This window comes from Tenrec ecaudatus, chromosome 4 (genome assembly GCF_050624435.1).
Source record: "Tenrec ecaudatus isolate mTenEca1 chromosome 4, mTenEca1.hap1, whole genome shotgun sequence".
Classification (NCBI taxonomy): Eukaryota; Metazoa; Chordata; class Mammalia; order Afrosoricida; family Tenrecidae; genus Tenrec; species Tenrec ecaudatus.
In genome coordinates, this window is record NC_134533.1 from 60103963 (window position 1) to 60124467 (window position 20505).

Here is a 20505-nt window from a genome sequence, read left to right on the forward strand (position 1 = left end):
GCCTGTAGACACAATAAATCAACCTAGTGCTTTAGAGTCTGCAGTACAGTAAGTACATTGTGTTCCTAGACACGACCTCCCCCCCACCCGCACCCAGTCTCTGGAACCTGCTCGGTCGCTAAGTCAGCAGCATCCATCGCCCCTATTAGTGAGACCTGTATTAGCTACTCTGGGACACCGTCAGACTCCAACACCAAGCAACATAGGCAACGGCCATTCACTACCTAGTAGAAGTCTAACTTCTCTGAACCATGTCAACTTGTTCCTGAATTCTCTTATTCTAGCAGTGAAAATGAAGTCTATGATATTGATAAATTACATCAAAATAGCTCGACCCCAAAGTGTTTAACAGATTTCTGGATCTGCCTTCGTGTTGTGACACAGCAGCTCAGAACACGGTCTAACGCTCTGAAGACACCAGAGAATCACTTTATCTTCCATGTCCATTGGAACAAGGGATGGCAACCTTTTCAGTTCCCATGAAGACAGACGGTGGGAGAAGCAGGGTCAGTATTATCATGCACAGCTTGTCCTGGAATGGACCTTACTCAGGTAGTCCTTCCACCGCTTACCTCTCCAACAAAGAACTCTTTCAGAAAGGGACGCAAGCTTTTTTGCATATCAGACCTGCCTGTCAGCATTAATGACCAGAAGGATCCCAAAGACCACATGGTTCAGGTCGTGGAGTGGTACTGTTACCAAGAAACCATACAACTTAATTTTGGGTGAGCTCTATCAGTGTCACCGGACCTTAACAAATGACACTGACGAAAACACAGAGGACTAGTTTGCTGATTTTCCTAAACAGTCTAACCTTTGTGGCTAACCAAGGTTCCCATAAAACAGCTTTTATGCTGTTTTAACCAGAAGATACAATCAGTGCTCACATAGGAACCAAGTCAAAATTCCTTAGGGTGCCAATCTGGGTCGAGAACACAGGGCAACGCTGTCACTCATGTCTAGGCTGACAAGCACTACAATCTCCAATGGTTATGGAAGGTCTATCCTCCCAGTGCCCTGGGCGGAGTTCGGAGGAGAATGTTCCCATGTTCCACAATGGACTACAGTGTAAATAACATCTCCTACACTAAACCTTTCTTTGGTAGCACCAAGCACAAAATTATCACTGGGAAATTTTCCTTCAAATGATAAGAAGTTACTCAGTTGAAGGGGAGTGGAATTGTGTTGCGTTCACAAAATATGCAACAGAAGAAAATAATCTTCACAGATAGCAAGAAGTTACTTATAATCAAAAGACAGTGAGGGAGTTGGAAGACAACAGTGAGCTTGCATCCCGTTGCTTTTGCAAAGATGTCATTTTCAGCTTAAAATCAGAGACACTGACGCAGCCCTGACCAAGGGAAACGGGGGAGGAGAAGGCGAAGCCTGGGAAAGGAAGGAGAATGAGACCAAGGAGACACAAGGATTACTTCACGACGATGGACAATGCTGGGCTACGGTGCACCGTCACTGAAATGTCTTGGTGCTGCCATGCATGGCACTGGGAAATGTGACGTCTATCCCCGACGAGCAGGGCAGAGCGCATCGTGAAGCAAAAATCAATCTTCCTTTGAGAAAATCTGTCCACTCCTTTCTGCCTTAAAACAACAATATAATTTAGACTTGAACTATCATTAAATTAAATATATAGCCCTGGACCACAGTTTAAGTATATTCAGTGTTTAAGGTTTCATAAAGTAACTTGAAAAAAAAACCCCAAAAACCACATAAGCAAAAATAGACAGACATGAGGAACGAGTTTGACTCCAGGACACAGGAAAAGGCAGATGGGAAATAGTAAGATTTTTATAAGATGTACCTTGGCGATATCTCGTTTCTCTTGATCTTCTGAGGCAGCATAGAGAGAGCCAAGAATTTTCATAGTTTCATAATTATTAGGATAAGCTTTCAAAACTTTTTCAAAGCACTGAGATGCATTTTCTTTGTCACCTCGATAAATATACATTTGTCCCAAGCCGAAAAACGGTAGCACAAAAGAGGACGAGGCAAACTGTGTGGCTTGATAGTAGTACTGGAAGGCTTGGTCATAATCTTCCTGAGAAGGAGAGACCAAATAAAGCAATCAAGCACTGTTCTTCCTTAAAGATCAGAAGAACTCTCAACTGAAGGAAAGAAAAAGAATTCGATCTTTAGAAAAGTTATAAAGCTTTTTTACCTGGACGTGGAATGATCTAGCCAGCTGGTAGCAGCTCTCTGCCTGCATGGCCTCGACTTCGGTGTTATGGAACGCGTGGAGAGCCAAGTGCTGGACTTTACTATAATCCTGAGCAATGAAATGCAGAAAACCAACTGAGTAGGACTTTAGTAATATTCAATACGCTTTGTTAATTGACCTGATAATAGTATCAGTCTCTAAAATTCAATATACGTTTCCCTTCCTTGTTCTTGCTGACAAACTAACATTCACTAGTCCGAAACAAGCACATGTGTCCCTCCCAACAGTCCTCCGAGGGACGGGCAACATTTTTACAAGGGGGAAAGAAACCATCAGGCAAGGACTGGTCGCTGTTACAATTTATTGAGACCTATGATGTGCCAAGCACTATACTACGTATGGTCCTTTCACACCTGCTCTAATCTTAACTAAGAGCTATTCAAGGACTATCATTATAATATCATCGAGGACACATACTTAGAGAAGTGAAGTAGGTGTGTCCATGCTGGAAAAGCTCCCCCCCCCCCTCTGATCCCAAAGGAAACGCCTAGCTAGGGTCAGTGCTTGGGTTCTCACCTTTTAATTTATTTATTTTCAACATGCTTTAGGTTTTAGAACAATTTTAACAACTGTGAGGGTAAGACAAAACGTTGTGTTTGTCTTTCTACTGGTGTCTACTTTGAGTTCCCTACTTTCATTACTCCAGAATGCATGACAAATCTCCTGGGAAGTGATTTTTAAATTTGAAATTCAACACTTGCATAATGTAGTAAAGATTAGAAAAAGACAAAGATTCTATTTTTAAATCCTCATTTACATCTTTTAGCAGAGCTTTCTTCTTTGGTTTTCTCTTACAGTTTTTGTCTGTAATTTAATCAAGAGGCCAAGCAAGTCCAAACCCTACCTAGCCCAATCCTCAGCTCCATCTAGAGCAGCAGTTCTCAACATGTGGGTCAGGACCCCTTTGGGGCATGTGTGTGTGTGGAACCTTTTCACAGGGGTCACCTGATCCACACTAGTAGCAAAAATGACAGTTATGAAGTAGCAACGAAAACAATGTTATGATTGGGGGTCACCACCACACGAGGAACTGGTCGAAGGATGTGGAAGGTTGCGAACCACGGCTCTAGAGCTAAGTCTGTGCGCACTGCTCCATGGGTGGTGACAGTTCCCATCACTGAAGTGTCTGGAGTGTTAACTAATAGAACTCTTCCTAAATATTGAGTCTTCTATAGGGGAGGCAATGCAGTGTAGTGAGCAGAGAACTTTACTACCTGTTAGCCAAGTGAATGTAGGCAAATTATGTCTAACATAGCTGAGTTATAGGAAGAGAAATAGAAATATCCAAGTACCTCCCAGGGCTGCTATGATGATAAATTGAGGAAACCTATGAAAACATGTTTTGTAAACTTTAAAGACACATGTTTGGTGCAAGGTAACGTTGCATCAACTGCCTTCAAAACCAAACCAAATTCACTGGCATCGAGTCGATTCTGACTCAGCGATCCATCCTGTAAAACAGTGTAGAATTACCCCCTGTGGATTTTCAAGACTCTAACTCTTTAGCGGGAATTAGAAGCCTCGTCTTTCTCCTGTGGAGAGGCTGGTGGTTTTGAACTGCAGACCTTGCAGTGACACACGTATTTCAGTAACACTTAAATGGATGGGCTTGACATGTATTGACGTGTTCTGTATGTATTGAATATGTTCCTAGAATAAATCTTTATCTTGAGCAGCAGCAGGTTAGCTAGCTCAAAGGTGAAAACTGAAAAGTGACCAATTCTCATTTGCCTCTCCAAAGTTGCCACAGCAGCCGTGAGCAAGGCTTCTTATTAGATGTGCACACGCATAACGAGAAACAGTCGTTCAGTTTTTTCAGTGAAAACCAAACTAGCTTATGTAACTTTCAACTTGCCTAATTTTCCTACAGGGCACATTTCTCTTAAAGCTTACTCAATCACTCATTATGATAGGAGTAAAACAGCATGGCTTGTAGCAAGGTGACCTCAGACTGTAAGTCTGCATTAACTTACTCAAAAAATGGGGATCATATCACCTACACTTCACCGTTGTGAGATTATGCCAGTGCATAAAGACATGTGATGCCCTTGTAACAGTGTTAAGCAGTTGGCAGGCACCTCTCAAAACTCACACTCATTGCCATCAAGTTGGTTCATTTGAAACTACCAGCTGCCTTGTGGGAAACAGATAGGCTCTCTTGGAAATCCACATGCCAACAACAACAATAATACAGTAGGCAATTATTATAAGGACTGATGCAGTTTGGGGAACTTTTACTTAAAATAACTACTTATTTTCCTTTAAATTTTTGGTTCAATATACTAGCTAGTTTCACATGAGAGGAAGACCCCTGGGGACAGAGTGACAAAGTGCTATGTCACTGAAAGGGTGGTGGGCTGACCCCCACGCCTCCACAGGAGAAAGATGTGGTGTCTGCTTCCACACAGGTCACAGCCTCGAAAACCCTGGGGCCAGTTCTTCTCAGTCCATACAGTCACAAGTCAAAATCAACTCTGATGGCAAGGTTTTTTCCCTAAAGATTAAAACTTCATGATTCTTGTGAAAAAACAAAACAAAAACTTCAATTAAATTCAGGGTTTAGTGTTAAAAAAATTAAGTTGCTGTTACAAAATGGCAATTAAGAAACATATCATAACAAAACCCAAAAGAAATATATCATGATCAACATGCAAAGACAAACAAAAACTACCCATCATAATTACATAGAAACTCCTGATGTTTCACACATGCCCATTACCTGGATCTCGATCTAATGCATCTACCTACTAGATAAGCAGACCATGCTTCATGCTCATATTAAATCAAAATCAAACTGTCTTCAAAATCTGTGCCTTTACCCACTCACCTACCTAATGACTTCTTCTTCCTGCCTAAAGCCCAGTTCATTTTTCCATTGCCAGGAAAATATCCCTTAACTATTCCCTTATTTCTCTATCACACCAGGGTAGAAGCCTTTATCTGCTTTTTCTACTAACTGAACTCCCTAAGTGCAGGAGCCGTGTCTTACTGATTGATCTCTACATCCCTATCACAGTGCTGTACAGAATATACAGGGTCAGAAACTATATAAAGTAAGCAAAAGAATGAATGAACTCACCCCATATAATTTATACAAACACTATTTGAAAACAACAATAAAACAAAATAAAAAACAAATCTCACATTTTCAGAATTCCTTTCAGTTTTCTTTTTAAATGAAAACAGTTATCAATTGCAGTACAGAATTATCAGGATTTTAATGTAAATAACTTTAAAAAGTCCTTTTACCTTCTTGAAGAAAAAGTGGTTTGCTAAGTGGTTCAATACCATAGGGTTGCTAGGATCTATTCCATAGGCTCTGGAAAGAAGTTGGACACCATTTTTGATGGAATCAGCCTAAAAGATCACAAAATGATACGATTATTGGCACTTAAATCTTGTTTACTTCACCAGCATTTTTCCCATGGTTTTTTACTGTCTCAGGAAATAAGGTCATATAAAAACCGATCGTATAGCCTTTCCTCTGAGAGCCTAGAGAAGGCCCTCCTGCGTGAGGTTTCTCTGTCTCTGATCCATCCATCCATCACTTCTCTTCACATAGGAGGAGGGCCTGTGTGGAGAGGAGCTTGGGAAGGGAGGGTGTATGTTTGAACCTCCATCCCCATATATATGATGGCAGTAAATAATAAAATTTAAGCATGACCTCCTCGATATGATGGCTGAAGACAAATGGGTGCATAAGCAAATGTGGTGAAGGAAGCTGATGGTGCCCAGCTATCAAAAGGTATAGCGTCTGGGATCTTAAAGGCTTGAAGGTAAACAAGCGGCCATCTAGCTCAGAAGCAACAAAGCCCTCATTGAAGAAGCACACCAGCCTGTGTGATCACAAGGTGCTGAAGGGATCGGTTATCAGGCATCAAAGAACACGTATGATTTTGATGCCATCCCACGGGTTGTCAGATTGTCATAAGTGTTCAAAGTGTCAAACCTGTTCTTAAGATGTTTCTGAAATTCTGGTAGGATATACTCAAGGTCATATTTTGGGTCTTATGGCCTTATTTAATTTTCTTCAGCTTCAACTTGAACTTACATATGAGCAGTATCTTCGGTCTGAAATTGATGACACATACAATCGAGATGCAAGGATAATTATATTGGAATGCAAAGTTGGAAACAAAGAGGAAGGAACAGTGGTTGGAAAATATGGTCTGGGTGATAGAAATATAGCCGGAGAAATGCATGACAGAATTTTGCAAGACCAACAGCTTCTTCATAGTTAATACCCTTTTCAATCATACAAACAATGACTATACACCTGGACATCTCTTGATACAGAAATCAAATTGACCACCTCTGTGGTAAGATGATGGAGATAGTATCAGCAGCTAAAACCAAGCCAGGGGTCAACTGTGGAACAGACCATCATTACACATATGCATATACCTATATGAACACGTGCCTACAGATACACGTATCTGTGCCTACATGTCTTCATGTTCATTCCCATATGCATATATTATTATATATGTGTGTGAAACTACCCACATTTTTTAGGTTGTTATTAGTACTGTATTACCTTTCTGTAATCTGAAGCCTTGACATCTGAAACACACTTGGCCCCAGGGATTTGGATAAGGGATCGGGGACCTATAAGTCAGCCAGGAACTACTTAATTTTTCATTTACATACCTCTTTATTGTTGAGTTCTAGAACAGCCAGTCCAACCAAGGCTCCCACACATGTGGAAGTGAGTTCCAAGGCTCTGCTGAATGCCAAACGAGCTTTCTCTAGTTTGTTAAGCTTCACAAAGCAATGGCCCATTCCTAAACGAACTTCCGCTAAAAATAAAAAATCGGATATTCAATCTGTCAAGTAAGTATTAGAGTTTAACCCTTCTCTGTTAACCTCATTGCAACTACACTATAAAATTTTACGTATCCCACAAATTTGGTTAAATTATACACCACCCTCCATTCCCAACCTCAGTCATGGATCCTTGGGTCTTTCCATAGAACAGAGTATCACTAATATTGGTATTTTCTTCTTTAAACTATACCTTTGATCTCATTTTTGAAGACTAAATTTTAAACAGAGAACAAAATATTCCATTAAGGTTGTAAATAATATAACTAATTATATGAACATACTAGCTTTTAACCGTAAGCCACATTCAAGGCCATACCTAAAACTACAATCTAGGTCTTAATGAAAGCTATTGTCTATTGGTCACTAGCCCTTCTCAACTATCTTACAAAGGCACTGCTCCAGTAACCTTCCCTTATTTTTCTTCCATCATTAAATTTTCCCTCTCCACACGTCTGATTCTCATCCACACACATGGATCCCTCCATCTTGGAAAAAAAACTCTTGATCCCATCTCTCTTTTTCAGTTGCCAATCCACTTCTGTTCTTCGTTTCACAGCAAACTCCAGGGCAATCTGTCTACACTTACTGCCTCCAACTTCTTCCTTCTCTTTCCTCTTAAACCTATTCCAAGGAGGCTATTATCTGTATACTATTCCAGTAAATTATTAAGAATTTCTGTGTTGCTAAATCCAATGGTTGTATCAGCCTCATTTGGCCAGGTAACAGAATTTGGCACTATCCATCCATCTCTCCTTCTAAAGCACTTGACATTTGGCTTCAAAAATATTGCGTCTACTTTGTCTTCCTCTGACACTTGTGACTGATTCTTCTCAGGCCCCTTCTCTAAAATGAGATTGCCTCCGCGTTCCAGGTGTGGGCCTATTTAAAAAAAAAATTTTTTTTTTAATCTATACTCACTCCCTTGGAGATCTTATAATCTCAAGGCTTTGTATGGATTTCCAATTTAATTATTTTAGCCCAGGGCTCTTCCTTGAATTTCAAGCCTCTTGAACTCGTCACTTGTAAATCTAAAAGATATCTCACATTTTTCTGAGTCTCTCCTGTACTTGTTTTCTGAATGTAATACTTTACTGTCTGACATACTAATCAGATCCATCAGTACTCCCTTAAATCTACATTTAGAACCTAACCACTTCTTACCACTTTCACTATTGTGCACTTCACGTCTGACCTATATGACTGCAACAACTTGCTTGCTTTTTAAACTGTTTTATATGCAACAGCTTTCTAGCTGGTGTCCCAGCGTCTATCCTTGTCCCTCCCTAATATTAATACCTCAGTTTAGCCTCAACTCAAGCTCACATGATTCTCTTATTTAAGAGAGTTGATTCCCCCTCCGTTTTTTTAATCATTAAAAAAATCATTTTATTGGGGCTCATACAACTCTTTATCACAATCCACACGTACATCAATTGAGTAAAGCACCCTTAGACATTCATTACCCTCATCATTCTCAAAATTCGCCTTCCACTTGGGTTCCTGTAATCAGCTTTTTCCCTCCACCTCTCTCCCTGTTCCTCTCCCTCATGAACCCTTAATAATTTATAAATGATTATTTTATCTTATCTTACACTGCCCGGCATCTCCCTTCACCCACTTTCCTGTTGCCCATCCCCCAGAGAGGAGGTTTTATGTAGATCCCAGAGATCAGTTCCCCCTTTCTACCCCCATTTCCCTCCTAGTATTGCCACTCTCACAGTTGGTCCTGAGGTGTTCATCTGTCCTAGATTCCCTGTGTTTTCCAGATCCCAACTGTACCGCTGTGCATCCTCTGGTCTAACCAGGTTTTAAGGTAGAATTGGGATCATGAGAGATGAAGAGGAGGAAGCGTTTAAGAACTAGAGGAAGGTTGCGAGTTGCATTATTGCTACACTGAACCCTGAATGACTCATCTCCTCCCCAATACCCCTAATGATTCTTTTAAATACAGGTTAATTCGTATTTGCTTAATACTTTGCTCAAAATCCTCCAATGAATTCCTATTCCCCAGTTAAGGCCAAGTTCTCGTAATAATCTGTGAGATCCCTGTTATCTTTAGCATATTTTCCCCATCCCTCTCTCTTCGTTCCAGATACACTAGTCTCCCCATTCTTCCTCAAACCTGCTACATGCACCTTTTTCTCAGCACCTTTGCACTTCCTATCCATTCTCTCTGGGAAGAGTCTTTCCTCTATTCCTCGCTTGCTTGATGAAAGTAAGTGGAACTTGAAGCACTGGTTGATGAAGGCCAAGGAGTGCAGCCTTCAGTGTGGAGTACAGCTCAATGTACAGAAAACAAGAATCCTCACAAGTACAACAGTAGACAACAACATGATACATGGAGAAAGGATTTTGTCTTGCTTGAATCTATAATTAATGTTAATGTTCACAGAAGCAACAGTCAAGAGATCACATGATACTGCTACATGTATTGTAAATCTGCCCGACAAGACCTCTTCAAAGTACTGAAAATCTAAACTCAGCAAAATTAGTCAACTCATAAAGATAAATATTCTATGACACTATTATGATAAATGGTTTTCACACTAAAAGTTAAAACTTTAATGACTACGAGGTGGTGGGTAGAGTGGCAAAAGGAAGGGGCAGGACAGTAAGGAGGGAAAGTGGGTGGCAGGGAAAAAAAGCATCACATACATGGGGGTTCATGAGATACTGTTAACTGATTTGATGAGCTGGGCTGTGCAAACGATACAGAACATGTTTATTTTGCATGAAATTAAACAAAAAGGGGGAAATAAATATAAATACAAACAAATAAAATTAAGAGAAAAGAGAGAGCACGTGCCCTAACAACCCTCCAGATTCCTTAGCCATCCCATCTAAACACTGGTCGGAGTGGGAATAGGAGGACAAGTAATACTGGAACTGACTTGGATTCTTTTGTGACATACAAATTGGTAATATACAAAAAAGTGTTGAAAATGTTATTTGAGGACTCCAGTATGCCTGACCCAAGCAATAGTATTACCAATTGCCTTGTATGCATTTCAAAGTTGGACACTGAATAAGAAAGACTGAAGAATCAATGCATTTGAATTACAGTGCTGGTGAAGAATATTGAAAGTACCATGAACTGCCAAAAGAACACACAAATCTGTCTTGGAAGAAGTACAGCCAGAGTGCTCCTTAGAGGCCAGGATGGTGAGAGTCTGTCTCCATGTGTTTTGGACATGTAGAGACCAGTCCCTGAAAGCAACAGTATGCTTGGTAGAGGGGAGAGAAAAAGGAAAGCCCTCGATGAGATGAACTGATGGCTGCAACAACGGACACACACATAACAATCGTGCTGATGGCACAGGAACGGGAGATGCGTCTTTCTGTTGTACACAGGGTTGCTGCGTGGGCAACAACCCAACAGCACAGAACACCACCACCAGCTTATTTCCTGCAGGAGAGAGTCAAGGCTTTCTACAACCATAAAGAGTTCTGGATACATTCGGGGTGGGGGGTGGGCCGTTCTACTCTCTCCTATAGGGTTGCTCTGAGTTGTAATAGACTGGCTGGCAGTGAGGTTGAAGTTTTTGTTTTAACCATTTCTGTATGGCTCTTAGGTCTTCACCCAAATGTTTTCTCAGTGGCGTGTTCCCTTGTCTTCTTTTTAAAGTATCACTCGCCAACACTTATATCCCTTTCCTACTCTATTTTTCTATTTAGTCCTTATCAATACCTAACATAGCCTAGGTTGTGCTTAATTATTGCTTATTTTCCCCAATAGAAAATAAATTCCACGAAGGTAGGAATGTTTGTTTGCTTCTCTTCATTGATGCATTTCCATGCCTGCCAAATACATTGTGTTCAAGAAAAATAGGCTGAATAAACAAGAGCTGGGAAAGAAAAACAACATAGTGCAAAAATGTTACACTATGACCTACCATCCAGCTCTTAAGTCAAACACAGTACTAAAATCAACAACAAAAGCCAACTATCCTGTCAAGATCAATAAACCTATGCTGTCTTTTGACAACAAACTTCACTAGCAATTGACAAGCCATCAATATTTCAAGTTGGATCATACAAAGCTTCGATCTAAAACAGTTTTTCTCTTACCGGGACATCCTGGGTTAGTACGAAGTGCTTTCTTATAGTACGCAAGTGCTCCTCTGTAATCTTTCTTGTTGAATGAAATGCAAGCTTTACCTGTAATAATTTTTTTAATGAGCACATACTATTAAAGAACACAAGTCTAGTGTGCTTTATTTTAATTTACTTAAATACCTAAAAATAGAAACATGCTTCCATGTCTACGTACCTATAAAATAATAGTTGAAATAGCTTGGAGTTCTCTAAATGTATTACTGAATCTTTAGAAGGAAGTAAGAAATTGTTCTTAATTAGCATATATTTTAATAGTTTTAAAAGAAACAAAATTTATTATAATTTCATTTTGAAAAAGACAACAACTACCACTACTTTGTGGTCAGGTCTACTTTCTAAAGAATTCACAAAGAGATGTATTCTAAGGATATGCTGAAAAATATAAATTACTAAAAAGTTTGCCACTTACCAAGAAGAGCTGGAATATTATTTGGAGACTGGTTTAGTACAAAATGAAACTGCGCATCAGCTTGATCCATTTTGTCACCTTCAAGTAAGCAGAAGCAGGCTCTTCCCAACAAATGGTTCTGAAACATTATACATCACCTTAGACTTTCTTTTATCTAAGACCACCATCATTTAACGTGAACATGTCACTTCAAAATGAAGACCATATATAGGAAGGTCGTCTAAGAACTGTACTTTTAAACCACCAAAAAGGAATTCTTCATCACAAATTGAAACACTATCCTGAAATTCAAATGATCTGTGACAGTAGCAATGACAAGAAAAGTTGAATTACTTAAACATCTGCTTGAAATACACCTGGAGATACTGGAATTACCGATTCAACACATTTCATATGCTAAAACTGCCCACGGCACTCCAATAACACAAGGACCCAAGAAAGTCCATTTAAATGAGGAATCCTTTTTTTCCTAAACAAGCATATTAAATAAAATGTCTTAAAAAAGTGTATTATCCCATACATTTTGCTTTCCTATACTAGTTTTCTCCCTTTCATAAACTCACAAAAATGTGGCTCCTTTTTACCTGATCATACATAATAATTTTATCAGCCATTGTGTACAATAAGGTTGCCTGTGTGATTAGATCCTTCTTATTGTCCTTGTTCTTTTCCTTTCGAGCCTGTTGAACATAGTAGGCTGCCAATGTGTCCAAGCACGTCATTTGGTCTTTTTCATGATCTCTGTAGTCCAAATTGCCATCTATACGAGCTGCTTCCAACAGCTTTACAAATTCTTCTGTTTTTTTCTGCTTGTAGTACTCCAGCTGTAAGGTAATGGATTAAATTAGGATCTCTAAAGCATATGCTCAGTCAAAAACTTTTATGTGAATATTTTTGGCAACTTAATTCACAATAATAAAAACTGGAGACAACTAACATGTCCATGACTGGTATAAGAATGAAGTTTCTTCGAGACACCTGTAAAATGGATGCTACTCAGCAAAAAAGGGAGCGAGCACACTACAATATAGAGGAACCTGAAAATAATTATGCTGAGAGAAGGCCTTATCAAGAGAGTTTACACCATGATTCTAAGTACAATGCTAGAAAATGCAAACTAATCTTTAGTGACAAATAGCAAATCAGAGGCTGTCTGCGGGTAGGGAGTGGAGGGTTATTTGTGGGCGATAAATATTCACTCTCTTGCCTATAGTGGTAGTTTCACAGGTATATGCACACGGAAAACTTACCAAATGGTACAATTATGGCTCAATGATAGATGTTTAGGACCAATACAAATGCTCCTAAGTTAGGAATAGTTAATTTCAAAATAAAATTTTCAAACAAGCAAAAATTGAGAGTGCAGTATTACAGGTATAAAGAATTCTAGATAGGAAACTTGGATTTGGTTCTTGATTTGCAGAAAGTGTCTATGCCTTTGGGCATGTTAATAACTTCTGCTTAATTTATAAATAAAAAAGAAATAACTACAATTTACTGATCACACAGTAGGGGTCACATACTATGCTGGGAGCATCACAGACATTAACTTAATCACCTTCTAGAGTATTCATGAGAATTGTTTTCTTGTTTTAGGGAACAATGTTAAGTAGGAATGCTTACATAGTGGCAACTTACATGTTTTCTTAGTTTATCTATAAACCATAAACTAGCTTCACTGAATCATCACATTGAATAGAGTACTCGACCTTAAATGAATTTTGCCTTCACCAACACATACAAATGTATCAGCACAGTACACATGCTTTAGGAAACTGGACTGTTGTGCAGATGGTAAAACAACTTCCACAGACACAAACTATCCTAAATCCACTGCCATCAATTCCAACTCACAGTGACCCTATCTGGATATGGTTTCTTTACAGGATCAGCCAGTCTCATCTTTATTCTGCATTGAGTGGTGGGTTTCAACTGCTGACCTTGAGGTTAACAATCCAAGCGTGAGACACAGCGCTATGCACTGTGAAACTTATTTATCATGTACCCTACCCAAGCTGCCTATTATAAATTAGAAAACAGAAAGCCCTGTTTTTCCAGTCAACAGATATTTGTTACATGAATACTAACCGCCAGCGCGATCCATATGTGCAGTTGTGTGTGCTCCTGTTTTAGAATACTGATAACTTCATCCCCCTCGGGTAACTGATCGAAGTCAAGTTCAATAACCTAAAACATAAAATGTTGGTTTTAACTCCTTTCTCATTTTACAGTTCACATGTCTACTTTGCTGCTGTTCTTGAACCTCAATATGCATACTGTTAGGGTTCTGTTCAATTTGAGTACAATGAATTATTACGGGTTAAGAACTGCCTACTGGACAGTAAACGACAAGTATATCCTGTAACATTAAGGTAAAGCACAGAAAAGCAAGCAGAACTTGCTAGGTAACCCCAAATCACGAGAATTTAAAAATGCTAGCACAGGAGAGACTCAAGTTTCCAGGGTGGCATGGATTCCCAGGGAAAGGTGCCTTGTTTGAACAGCAAACAGACCGCAGTGACAGAGCGCCCACCTCTGTATTCTGTGGGTGAACTGTCCGTTTCTATCGGGCGCTTTTGAATTAGTTGAGGAAAGGGTCGAGGTACAGTCAAATACGAACAGGTGGAAGGGCAACGATCAAGAAGTCCTGCTCGAAGTCGCCCGGCCGCCGCTGCGAGGACTCCGGTATGCCCAGCGTGGTGGGGGTGGGGACGGGGGGACGGGGCTGGGACCGGCGCTTTCGGCCTGGGTTCCGGCGAGAGGGGATGCTCTCGCTTCGGAGAGTCGAGTGTGCGGGGGAGAGACCGTCCACGTTCCCTGACACCAGCTCCTTCTCGGCCTCCCCCGCGCCATTCCCGCCTCCCTTACTCGGCGTTTACCTCGTCGGTGTCCCGGAGGGGGATCTCAATGGAGCCCCGCGACATGATGAAGCTAGCCGGCGAGCGGGCGTCCAGCCCCGCCGCTCTGCACTCGGTGGCCCTCGCTGTGGGCGCCTCCGAGGGTCCCAGTAGAGCCAACCACCCGCCGCGCAGCCGGCGCTCCGGCTTCTCCTTCCCGTCAGCCGCTCCAACAACAAGCCGCCGCCGACGGACGGCAACTTCCGGTGGCCCCGCCCCCTGACCCGGAAGGAATCGCCGCGGGAGGTGGCGTCCTTTGGTGGTTCTGCCCGTGGCCCTGGTGTCTCTCGAGGCCTTGGACCGCGGGTCGCCTGTGTTGGTCGAGAGTTTACAGGCTCCCCATCTGAGCGCAGCACTTTAGCGGCCGGAATAGAAGAGCCGTAGGCTCAGGCAAGGCTCCGCCCCAAAGTGGGTGGGGCAAGGAGTGCGGCCGCCCCGGAGTGGGCGGGGCGAACAACCGAGACGCGGGTTCGAGGCCGGGTGTCTGACCCTTGCACTGTCTGGTCCAGTTGCACGGCCCTCGGACCCCGCTGACTTGTCCTCTGTCGGATGTGCGTGGCCAAGCGTGTGTCCTTCCTAGGACTCCTGCAGTGGTTCATTCCCCAGTTCTAGCATGATCGGGTCTTTGTTCAGCTCCGAAAGGGTGTGAGTCATTCCATTTTCAAATCCTAGTGATTGAGGAATAACTAGCCCTCGTAGTACAGTGCTTTTGTGTCGGCCTGCCCACCCAAAGGTCAGCAGTTCCAAGCCACCGGATCCTCTCGGGAGAAAGAGGGGGCTTTCCATGCCAGTTACACACTCGGAAACCCATGGGGCCAGTTCCACCCTGTCCCATAGGTTCTCTGAGTCAGAATTGACTTGGTGGTGAGTTTGAACAAGATCTGTTTGCTTCTCTGTGCTTTTGCTTTAATATTGCTGTAGGATGTACTCCTTAAAAGCTCCACTAAACATTTCTTAATAAGTAGTAGTTCAACCGTACTTACAGTGAACACAAATCCTAACTAGATGAGGGCGCTTCAGAAATTTTGTGGAAAAGCCTAGTATATTTTCATTCCATCCTCCTCGCCAAGATTTCCGAAGCCCTCTTGTACAGGAATACTTCAGAGATACTGTGTTTGATTCCATCCTCACTGCTATGGAACCAGTGCTGATTCCGAGCAACCCTTGTGGGTTTCTGAGATTGTAACTTTATTTTTCTAAATCAATTAAATGTTATTTAAATTTTAATGTTCTTCATTTATAAGATTATTTCTTTTATTGTAGTATTTTTTCTTTTTTAAAAATCATTTTATTGGGGGCTCACATAACTCATCACAATTCATACATCCATCTATTGTGTCAAACACATTTGTACATTTGTTGCCATCATCATTCTCAAAACATTTTCTTTCTACCTGAGCCCTTGGTATCAGCTCCTCATTTCCCCCCCTCCCGCCCTCCGTCCCTCACAAACCCTTGATAATTTAGAAGTTATTATTTTTCATGTCTTACCCTGTCTGACGTCTCCCTTCACCCACTTTTCTGTCGTCCATCCCCCAGGGAGGGTTTACATGTAGCTCCTTGTGATCAGTTCTCTCTTTCTCCCCCACCTTCCCTTTCCCCTCCAGGTATCGCTACTCCCATGATTAGTTCTGAGGGATCATCTGTCCTGGATTCCCTGTGTTTCCAGCTCTTATCTGTACCAGTGTACATCCTCTGGTCTAGCCGGATTTATAAGGTAGAAATGGGATCATGATAGTGGTGGGAGGAAGCATTAAAGAACTAGAGGAAAGTTGTATGTTTCATTGCACCCTGAGTGGCTCGTCTCCTCCCTGATACCCTTCTGTAAGGGGATGTACAGTTGCTTACAGATGGGCTTTGGGTCTCCACTCCACACTCCCCCTCATTCACAATTATATGATTTTTTTGTTCTTTTGTTCCTGATACCTGATCCCATCAATACCTCGTGGTCACACAGGCTGGTGGGCTTCTTCCATGTGGGCTTTGTTGCTTCTCAGCTAGATGGCCACTTGTTTATCTTCAAGCCTTTAAGACCCCAGACACTATATCTTTTGATATCCAGGCACCATCAGCTTTCTTCACCACATTTGCTTATGCACCTGCTTTGTCTTCAGCAATCATGTTGAGAAGGTGAGCATGTAATGCCAGTTTAATAGAACAAAGTATTCTTGTATTGAAGGAGGACTTGAGTGGAGGCCCAATGTCCATTTGCTACCTTAATACTAATCCTATAAATATATGCACACAGCTCTATTTCCCCATCATCATATATAAATATATTTACATATGGACAGGCCTGTATTTAGACCTCTATAAATGTCCTTTGCCTCCTAGTTCTTTCCTCTATTTCCTTTTACTTTCCTCTTGTTCCACTATCATGTTCAGCCTTCATTTGGGTTTCAGTAATTCCTCACATTTACATTGCCCCTGGTCAAGCCCTGCCAGGCCTCCTACACCCTCCTCACCATTTATTTTGGATCACTTGTTGTTCCCTTGTCCCTGGGTTTGTTAACCCCACTTTCTTCCCCCCCCCCTCCCCATCTCCCATGTTCCCTGGAACTGTTGGTCCTGTTGTTTTCTCCTCCAGATTGTTTATCCCACCTATCTTATCTAGATAGACCTGCAGAGATAAAAATATGCACAAAAAATTAGAGCAAAACAAAGCACCAAAAGAAAGCAAAATAACAACAACAAAAAACCAATGACACACACAAAATAAAAGCCTGTAAATAGTTCAAGGTCTATTTGTTGACCTTTAGGAGGTTAACAATGATGTGGTCAAGTATGATGTGGTGTCACACCCTGGCCACAAAGTCTATTTTTGGTATTCCCTGGGGACTGTGTTGCTCTGCTCCCCTTGCTGTTCTGTTGCACACCCTTAGTGCTTTGCCTCAGTGTGGTGGGGTCAGATTGGGTGCAATTCCTGCACTGTGTCTCCAGTATTGTCCCCTGTAGTGCTATGGGTCAGTGAGGGATGTTGTGTTTCATAGTGAGGCCAGCCCTATGGTCCTCTCTGTGCTTTGGCTGCTCTGAGCCGGAATAGTGTCCTCAGGGATTGGTGGGCCAGGATGTGCTCCACTCTCTCTTTCTCTCCCTTCATTTGCTGCTGTGTGTTCTGATTAGACATGTCCCTCTCCCTGAGCTTTAGCTTCAGTGCTGTCCTCTGAAGTGAATGCTTCTGTTGGGTGTGTGTGTGTGTGTGTGTGTGTGTGTGTGTGTGTGCTGTCCACGTAGTTGGGATTGGGGCCAGCCCCTTGAGATTGTAGCTCTTTATGAGAGTAGAAAGCCCAGTCTTTCTCCCATGGAGCTGTGGGTGGTTTTGAACTGCCCACTGTATGGATCTTTGATTCCATACTACTGCAATAAAGGAAGTTACATGGAATTTTTGTTTTTCTAATGTATATAAAAGTTACATCTACACTATAGTGTGCAATAATAGTGTTATGAAAAAATTTGAAATAATGTGAGAATTACCCAAATGTCACCCAGAGCATAGGACTTTGAAAAAAATGGTGTCAACAGACTTGTTTGATGCAGAAGTGCCACAAACCTTCTATTTATAAAAATCGAAGGACCTGCTAAGCACAATAAAAGGAGGTGTTCGAGAAAAGCAGCAAAGAAAAAAATGCGATTTTAAAAAAAGAGAGAAAGCAAAGAATTAAAACCAGTATTGTGTCTTTTAGGTTATTGAACTTGGATTTTACCAGTTGCCAGAGCGAGATGAAGTTATCAGTATTCTAAAAACAGGAGCACACACATCGACGCACAGAGTACTTTTTCGGTCAGTATTCATACAACAGGTATTTATTAACTGGGAAAATAGGGGTTTCGGTGTTCAGCTATTACAATATTACAGCCTTCAGTCGCAAATCTTAGATATTACAACTGACAGCTTGAGTGCCTGAAGGAGCCGTGGCCGTGGAAGGTACCCCAGTGGCACTGTGTTTCAACTTGGCTGCTGGCTGAGAAATATTTGGCAGTTTACTTTTGTAAAAATTATGGCCTTTGAAACCTCACCAGGTAGATCTACTCTGCCCAGTAGGGTTACTATGAGTTGGAATTGAGTTTATGCAGATAGGTTTTGGGTTTTTAAAAATAACTCCCCCAAACCAAACTTCACCATCAAGTCAATTATGACTCATAGAGACCCTATCTAGGATTTCTGAGATTAAGTCTTTTCCAAAAAAATCATTTTATTGGGGCTCATACAACTCTTATCACAATCCATACATACATCAATTGTGTAAAGCATGCTGATACATTCATTGTCCTCATCATTCTCAAAATTCTCCTTCCGCTTGGGTTCCTGGAATCAGCTCCCCATTTTCCTTTTTTTCCTCCCCCCTCCTTCCCCGCTCCCCCTCCCTCATGAACCCTTAATAATTTATAAATTATTGCTTTATTTTATCTTACACTGCCCGGCGTCTCCCTTCACCCACTTTTCTGTTGCCCATCCCCCAGCGAGGAGGTTATATGTAGATTCCCAAGATTGGTTTCCCTTTTCTAACTCCCCTTCCCTCCCGGTATCGCCACTTTTACCATTGGTCCTGAGGGGTTCATCTGTCCTAGATTCCCTGTGTTTCCAGATCCCATCTGTACCGCTCTGCGTCCTCTGGTCTAACCAGGTTTGCAAGGTAGAATTGAGATCATGATAGTTGGGGGGGAGGAAACGTTTAAGAACTAGAGGAAGGTTGTGAGTTTCATTGTTGCTACACTGAACCCTGAGTGACTCATCTCCTCCCACTACCCCTCTGCAAGGGATGTCCAGTTGTCTACAGATGGGCATTGGGTCCCCATCACACGCCCCCCTCATTCATGATGATATGATTCCCGCCCCTTCCTTTGTTGTTTGAAACCTGGTCCCCTTTGCCCTTCATGATCACACATGTTGGTGTGCTGCTTCCATGTGGGCTTTGTTGCTTCTGGGCTAGATGGCTGCTTGTTTACTTTCAAGCCTTTAAGTCCCCAGACACTGTATCTCTCGATAGCTGGGCACCATCAGCCTTCTTCATCACACTTACTTATGCACACCTTTGTCTTCAGCGTTTATGTGGGGAAGGTGATCACACAATGATGGTTTTTGTTCTTTGGTGTCTGCTACCCGATCCCTTCAACACCTCATGTTCACAGAGGCTTGTGTACTTCTCTGTGGGCTTTGTTGCTTCCGACCTAGATGGCTGCTTGTTTGCCTTCAAGCCTTTAAGACCCCAGATGCTATATCTTTTGATAGCTGGGCAACATCAGCTTTCTTCACCACATTTGCTTATGCACCCATCTGTCTTCAGCGATCGTGTCGGGAAGGTGGGTATCATGAAATGACCGTTTAGCTGAGCAAGGTGCTCTTGTATTGAGGGAATGCGAGGAGGCCCAAAGTCCACCTGCTACCCTACTACCAAACCTATAAAAATATGCACATAGGTCTATTTCCCCCATAATCATAAATGTATTTACATATGTACATGTCTGTATTTAGGCTTCTATGTTTGCCCTTTAGCTCCTACTCCTTTCCTCTATTTCCTTATGCTTTCCTCCTGCCCCACTACCATGTTCAGCCTTTATTCTGATTTCAGTAATTCCTCTCAGTTATCTTGCCCTTGGTCACTCCCTACCAGTCCTACCACCCCCTCCCTGCCACTGGTTTTGAATCACTCCTTGTTCCTTTGTCCCTGGGTTGGCCAACACCTCCTCCCTTCCCCTACCTCCCACACTCTCACATCCCTCCGTTGGTCCTGTTATTTCCTTCTCACATTGTTTGTCCAGCTTATCTTATCTAGGTGGACCTGCAAATATAGTAATATGTGCATAAAAATGCAGATGGCTTTGACAGCACCAAAGTGGCACATAAGAACATGACATCGACGGCAGCAACACCGACAAACTAGCAAACAAAAAGCCACTGGCATACAAAATTTAAAAGAGAAAAGAAGAAAAAATTTTTTTAAAAAGACAGCAAAAAGCTTGTTAGTAGTTCAAGGTCTATTTGTTGTCCTTTAGGAGTGTTTTCCAGAGAAGTCTGATGG

The 20505-nt window shown here is 41.8% G+C and overlaps 1 protein-coding gene across 1 annotated transcript in view; it reads right to left on the reverse strand.

Annotated features, from left to right (window-relative positions):
- The window catches only part of CTR9 (CTR9 component of Paf1/RNA polymerase II complex), a 28822-nt gene extending 14134 nt beyond the window's left edge, over nt 1–14688 (reverse strand). Inside the window, exons 1-9 of the mRNA XM_075546069.1 lie at nt 14468–14688; nt 13677–13775; nt 12173–12412; nt 11589–11706; nt 11132–11221; nt 6887–7035; nt 5486–5593; nt 2177–2284; nt 1820–2056 (exon numbers count right to left, since the gene is read on the reverse strand). Coding sequence (XP_075402184.1) covers nt 1820–2056; nt 2177–2284; nt 5486–5593; nt 6887–7035; nt 11132–11221; nt 11589–11706; nt 12173–12412; nt 13677–13775; nt 14468–14512 — 1194 coding nt within the window. The 5' untranslated portion in view covers nt 14513–14688. The remainder of the gene's footprint in view (nt 1–1819; nt 2057–2176; nt 2285–5485; nt 5594–6886; nt 7036–11131; nt 11222–11588; nt 11707–12172; nt 12413–13676; nt 13776–14467) is intronic.
- Between the last annotated feature and the right edge of the window lie 5817 nt (nt 14689–20505).